The 6,815-nt window shown below is 44.4% G+C and overlaps 1 protein-coding gene across 2 annotated transcripts in view; it reads left to right on the top strand.

Annotated features, from left to right (window-relative positions):
• taf6l (TAF6-like RNA polymerase II, p300/CBP-associated factor (PCAF)-associated factor) overlaps window positions 1–6,815 on the top strand; it is a 17,010-nt gene continuing 10,195 nt past the window's right edge. For both annotated transcript variants that reach the window (XM_028564090.1, XM_028564088.1), the window contains exons 1-9: window positions 1–122; window positions 1,462–1,630; window positions 3,322–3,408; window positions 3,534–3,684; window positions 3,812–3,862; window positions 4,649–4,743; window positions 4,826–4,900; window positions 5,556–5,776; window positions 6,188–6,320. In XM_028564090.1, the coding sequence (XP_028419891.1) occupies window positions 1,484–1,630; window positions 3,322–3,408; window positions 3,534–3,684; window positions 3,812–3,862; window positions 4,649–4,743; window positions 4,826–4,900; window positions 5,556–5,776; window positions 6,188–6,320 (960 nt within the window). In that variant the 5' untranslated portion in view covers window positions 1–122; window positions 1,462–1,483. The remainder of the gene's footprint in view (window positions 123–1,461; window positions 1,631–3,321; window positions 3,409–3,533; window positions 3,685–3,811; window positions 3,863–4,648; window positions 4,744–4,825; window positions 4,901–5,555; window positions 5,777–6,187; window positions 6,321–6,815) is intronic.

The following is a 6,815-nucleotide window of genomic DNA, read 5'->3' as shown; positions in this document are numbered from 1 at the left end:
TTCTCTTTTTTACCAACTTGACACTTAAATGGGTGCCTAGTGTTTAGAGAGCAACGTTAGCTACGCTATGTAAACTTTCACTCTGGCTCTGATGATACACAGCCTTCATTCAAGCTAAGAAGGTAAAGTCGTGTTCAAATACAGATTTTGCGTTGCATTTTCTCTGTCCTTTGACAGCTATCTTTAGCTATTAGCATCTTATTATGTGATTGTAGCTAGCTACAACAGGCGGTAACGTTAGCCTCTGTAATACACCAATGGTAACGTTAGCCTCATAGTGTATTTTACTTTTATATAACTTAAATAATTCAGTAATAGACTCGTATACACCAATCAATGGTAGTTGTCTTTGCGTTACAATAACTTAAAGCAGCAGTTCGGTCAAGCTGATACGGAGTTAGCATGATGGACAGTGAGATAAATGCAATGTTATTCAGAGAACTGAATAATCCCCATTGAAAAATGTGGTAATTGAAAATGTTTGTCTCATTGTCAGTAATACATGACGGATAAACCAAAAGTCAAGACCTTGCAACGAATCTGATATGTGCTTTTGTAAATTCGGCATATGGTTGATCCACCAAGCACGACTCAATTTGAATATATCGCTAATCTTCTAAATCTAAACTTTAAAGGTGCCCTGCCACACGTATTTAATTTCTTTGTGGTAATGTCTGAAGTTCTACCATGGACTCTGTAACCTGCTGATGCTGTATGCCTTGGTTACCTTGTTTCAAGCCATTCTAATTTGGTATAGAAAGCCTGCAGGAAGACTCAGCTCAATTTCTGCCAGTTCTCATTAATACTCAACAAGCTAAACTGTTTGAATCTGATTGGCTAACAATGAGAGCCTGGCTGTCAGCATCCTTTACCCAGCCCAACTGGGCGAGCTCATGAATAGTAATGAGCTCAGGCAACATGATGTCAGACTGACCAGCTTTTGTAATTGGCCTGATTTCTCTGCTTATTTCTGTTCAGTGGCTAGAGCTGACAGAGGAGGTGGCAGATCATTTTCACATTCACCACATAACACAAACACATATGGACCTAACATATTTAAAAAAATTGTCACAGTAGCAAGTGTTAAAGGTTGCACTATGAGTTCCTGCATGGTTTCAGCGCAATTTAATTTTTGTCTCAAATCGTAGTCATCTCTCCTTGATCCGCTAGCTGCCTGCCCCCTGAATCCACTGTGAAAAAGCCCGGTCTCGGGAGACATCAGAGGGGTCGTAACAAACACTAGGGGCACAGGCTGTGCACCAAAATACAACAAACCATGTTCCAGCCAATCACCGACGAGATGTTTGGGGGAGGGGATGGGGTTTAATGACAGTTAGTCAGTTAGGAAACAGTTACGGAAACAACTCTGTTTTGTTTGGTATTTACTTGGAACGTCAACAGAAGTGACCGTGCAGGAACTCATAGTGCACCTTTTTAACGCAAGGTGCTTTTCCTTGCAAGTTTCGGAGTGGTCGTCGTGATCATGGCGGACCGGGAGGAACGCCGCTTCGCCGAGGTTTCCCGGGAGTCTGTCAAACTCATGGCCGAGAGTGCAGGCGTGGAGCTCGCCGACGATGTGGCTGCTCTGCTGGCCGAGGACGTGTGTTACCGGCTCAGGGAGGCAACGCAGGTCAGTGCTGCCTGGGTGCATGGACGATCGACTGAAACATTAAAGTGTTACTTTACCCAAAAATGAAGCACCATCCCCATTTTGGGTGGAGTATCACTTTGAAGGCTAAGCTTCATCAGCATATGGATGATCTTTCTAAAAGGCTAAACGAGTGCAAAACTGGACGTGGGGGTTAGTGTTATTAATCATCTGATGTATGCTGATGTCTTAGTCGTCCTGTCTCCATATAGTGTTCGGCCTTCAACAAATGCTTAGAGTCTACTCACAGCATGGTGTGCAGCATGACCTCAAACTAACTCTAAAAAGAGTGTTGTCATGATTGCAAAAACCACGGAGGATTAGAGGCAAGTTTTTTCTTCCTTCTTTTTGGCAGACCAAGCACTAAATGTGGTAAACAAAGTGAGATATTTGGGTCACATCAAGCAATACACTGGCACGCAAATTTCACATGTGCACGGATGATGTTAAAACTGCCCTTTTTTAAGAGCCTACTGTACTCCACTCTTTACAGCCCACTTGTGTTGCAGCTAGCCTGGATGCCAGCCGAACTTAGCCCCCGCCCGCAACATTTGAGGTCAGGAAGTTCGGTCTGGACTTGATCCTTTGTGGAGCAACTATGCTCGAACCAGAGCTGTTCGGACCAATCAAATTGTCAGGGCGGGCTTTATACGATGATGGACAGATGATCAACAGTAACATAATCAACCACGTCACAAAAGAGTGCTTGGGTTGAATGAAAAGATGGCTGTTATAGAAGATATTGACAGCACATTCATTTTAAAAGAGGGACAAAGGTGGCCAGTTAGCTCAGTTGGTAGAGCGGGTGCACATGTACAGAGATTTATTCCTCGACGCAGAAGGTCCAGGGTTCGAATCCGACCTTTGACTGTGCGTGTCTCCACCCCCCCACCTAAAAATGTAGAAAAAAAAAGAGGAACAGAGAACCGCGGTCATGTGTATATATACACATCGCCACACCCGTCCGCACGACACGGAAACTATAGGTCTATCCATTGCTCTGATTGGTTGTAGGTCTATCCGTGGCTCTGATTGGTTGTAGGTCTGAGTGCAGAGGCATTTTCTTCCCTGGTTCGATTGAAACACGCCCCGAAAATCCCAGCCCAGTGGAGCAGTATCAGACTCCTATTCTGACTAGAATCTGAGTATGACCATGTCAGGCTATCTACAGTATGTATAGTAAGGCGAAAAATGAGAAAGCTTCAGGTAGCATTTAATGATGCTTTCAGAATCTTTCTCAAACTGCCAAGATGGACAAGTGCGAGTAACATGTTTGTGACTAGTAATGTTCCCACCTTTTTATGCTGTGTTGAAAAATAGTATGCACAAATTTATGTGTTTAACTTATTCAAAAAAAGCAATTATAATGGCTCTAACTGAACCCACACAGAGTGACACAAGGTACACGTCTTGCTTTTGGAAACATTGGAACAAATGTCTGTATGTGTCACTCACTTTGATCTTATAAAATTCAATTTATTCAACTTTTTGTTCTTGTCGGTGTTGTTGTGTTTTACATATGTTTATACTGATATGGACCTGTGTGTCTGAAATAAAGTTGAATTGATCAGCTGTTTACTTTGGGAAGTTTTCTCCTATGGACAAATCTCTATCACATCATTATAACTAGCATCTAACATGCAGTACTGATTGTGTGTTTTGGGCCCACACAGAGCAGCTCTCAGTTCATGAGACATGCCAAGAGGAGGAAGCTGACCGTGGAGGACTTTAACAGAGCTCTGCGCTGGAGCAAGGTGGAGGTGAGACTGCTGTAGTGCTCCCATCAATGGTCTCTCCCAGTATGCCTGAACACTCAGTCTTATATGACACTAGCATGCTACAGTGATCACTTCCTTCAGCTTCTCTATCTGTGTGTGTTCTTTAGGCCATATGTGGCTACGGGGCCCAGGATGCTCTTCCTTTCCGCTCAGCGAAAGAAGGAGAGCTTTTCTTCGTTGAGGATCGGGACATCAACCTGGTCGAGTTGGCTCTGGCCACCAACATTCCCAAGGGCTGTGCTGAGACCATGGTGCGAGGTATGAGCCACCGCACTGTCATAAACTATTGACAGAAGTGTCCTTGATGCTGAAAGTTCACTATTCAGGTCTTTGAATCCAGAGGTATCTGTTACTAATAGTTTCTCCTGTTTTCTTCTTCTGTCAGTAAACGTGTCTTACCTGGATGGGAAGGGCAACCTGGAGCCTCAGGGGACAGGTAAGACTCAGCCACATTATGATCAACAGGCTCAACACACAGTAGTCTCCTCTGCTCCATTCCATTTCAAGGAAATGAATGTGAGGAGGGCAACTTGTGAAATGCCCCTCTGGTACACGTTTACATAAATGCTACACAGTGTGGTAAAGTAGACATTTTTTGCAACTTTTGATGATTTGCCTGACATTGACTGGTTAGTGTAACGTTATGTGTTAACAAACCGATGAGATGACACACACACACAGCTGAGTCAGTGGCAGGCCGTGTGCAACACAAAACATGGAATAAGTGGTTACAAGTCATTTTACAATCCTATTTTGTTTGTAATGCAAAAACATGCAAGATGGGAATGGAGAAGTGGTGCATGCGTGCAAAACTATTGCTGTGTTGGAAGCTAGAGCTGGGAATGACATCACACCCGAGTTAGTCTGGCATTGCCAGACCTTCCTCCACAGCACTGCAAAGGAGGGTCTGTCTAGTACACATTCCGGATTGGGAGGAAAATGTGCTCTGGTTTATTGGCATTTCTTTAAACCAATCACAATCATCATGGGCGGCGCTAAGCTCCGCACGTGTCGAAAAATAGAGAAAAATGTCAGGAAAAAGTGTTGATTTTCAGTTTTGACCCGGGAGGACAATGCATGGTGGAGTGGATGACAACACCAGGGTAAAATGAGTGCCACCTGTTTATAAAGTGGACTTGGCTGAGTGCATCAGTTTAACCCTGATGGAGGGTTTCGAGTGTTTGCGCATCAGTTGTCGGAGCTGACTGTTGAATTTTTCCAGTTCCCACAGCGGTGCAGTCTCTGTCAGATGACCTGTTGAAGTACTACCAGCAGATCACACGGGCCATCCTGGGAGAGGACCCCCACCTCATGAAGGTACGCTGCTGCTGGACACGGTTTCCCCCCCTACGGCTGAGCCACGCGTTGCGTTAACATTTGTTCTGCTGTGTGTTTTCAGGTGGCTCTGCTGGACCTCCAGTCCAACTCCAAGATTGCTGCCCTCCTTCCATACTTTGTTTATGTCATCAGTGGGGTAGGTTTGTCCCATGATCACATCTTGTAGATTTTTTAAAAACTTTTTTTAAACAAAGTCAGAATCCAAACAATCACTCTACACAGGGTTTTCCTAAAAGTTTAGGCCTTAAACGTACAATATGTAACTTTCTGCCGCTAGGGATCTCGCAACCAAAGCAATGGATTGGAAAAACAGACGTTTGACGTTGGGAAGTAGCGTGGAATTATGGGAGTTTTTATTGCTCAACACTATCGTCGATTAGAATGCATCTGTTCACGGACGCGTTTACCCATTCACGTTTATTCAACGTTATGTTTAGTAACGTTTATTCATGTCATGCTAATAAAATGGCTGCAGTTTCCCCAACATAATTACGTTTTTCTTGATTCAATCTGTATTGGTAGCTAGCTGACCTAGTGAGCTAGTGAGCCAGCAAGCTAACGTTAGCGGCTAACATTAGCAGGTTTTAGCTACTGGCTAATGATGATGATGATCAAAAATTTTTAGACTATTAAAAAAAACTGAGGAAAAAAAGAAAATTCTGACTTTCATCTCAAAATTCTTCACATGTGGCCCTAATTCTCTCCCGTAGATCTGCAAAGAAAACTGAAAGAACATATACGTTTTTTTCCCACTCCTCCCAATTGCTGATTGTGTGGCTCCTTGTGTCCAGGTGAAGTCAGTAAGCCATGACCTGGAGCAGCTCAACCGGCTCCTCCACATGGTGAAGAGCCTGGTTCAGAACCCCTACCTGTACCTGGGCTCGTACGTGCGTAGCCTGGTCTCCAGCGTCATGTACTGCATCCTGGAGCCGCTGGCCGCCTCCATCAACCCGCTCAACGACCACTGGACCCTCAGGGACTACGCAGCCCTGCTCCTCAGCCACATCTTCTGGTGAGAACATCAGAGGATCACATCCATACTATACCATGTGCAAGCAGGGTTAATTATGCTTAATATGAAGCATGTAAACATGTTCAAGTAAACCTGAAAATGCTGTAATAGCTCTATACGTTAAGCCCCACTGATTGCTGATTCCTGAATTTTATGTATAAGGCCAAAAATAACTGTCATATAAGCAAATAGGTATTTGTCCAAAGCTAGCTTGAGTTTGTGGTTTCTGTTAGATTGAAAACTTCATTGACATAATTTTTTTTTAATGGAATAGCATTTCTTTTTTTTGCCCACATGGGAGCAGATGAGATAGATGGACACAGAGCAACATTTAAGTTCATTTTTGAGTCGTGTCTCCGTCCACCTGGTGAACGTCTAATGAAAGTCACTGTCACTGTGTTTTCTCTCCAGGACTCATGGCGATCTGGTGAGTGGTCTGTACCATCAGATCTTGCTGTCGCTCCAGAAGGTTCTGTCTGACCCGGTGAGGCCGCTCTGCTCCCACTATGGAGCTGTGGTGGGGCTCCATGCTCTGGGATGGAAGGTACGTTCACTGCTTCCATCTGTACATCTTAAGGGTGATTTATGGTTCTGCGGAGGCTCCACACAGAGCTTTCTCCGTAGCCTATGTAAGTGGCCTGAAGTTGTGCATTGGTTTGTGTGTCGATCTCTTTAAGAGAATACCAGAACCGGCATGGGCAGTGTGTGGTAGAGCGAGTGAGAGAGTGACGTGATTAGCTTCGGAGCGAGTAGCGACTCTTCTGACCACGGTGGGAATAGTCTATAGATAGTCTAGCTAGCTGTCTGGATTTACCCTGCAGAGATCTGAGGAGCAGTTAACCATAGTCCTCACAAATCCACCAGAGGTTAAAACACCAACACAAAGAAAGAGGAAGGCGACGGACATCCGGGGTAATTTCCGGCAGCACCGGAACAATCCCGGAAATAAAACATTGTTGATATAGACTACATCTGCATTAATGTGTGTGTGTGTGTGTGTGTGTGTGTGTGTGTGTGTGTGTGTGTGTTTTTGTGAGCA

This window comes from Perca flavescens, chromosome 19, assembly GCF_004354835.1.
Source record: "Perca flavescens isolate YP-PL-M2 chromosome 19, PFLA_1.0, whole genome shotgun sequence".
In the NCBI taxonomy this organism is placed as follows: domain Eukaryota; kingdom Metazoa; phylum Chordata; class Actinopteri; order Perciformes; family Percidae; genus Perca; species Perca flavescens.
Note: the sequence above shows the minus strand (reverse complement) of the source record. Positions and strands in the feature narration are given on the sequence as shown.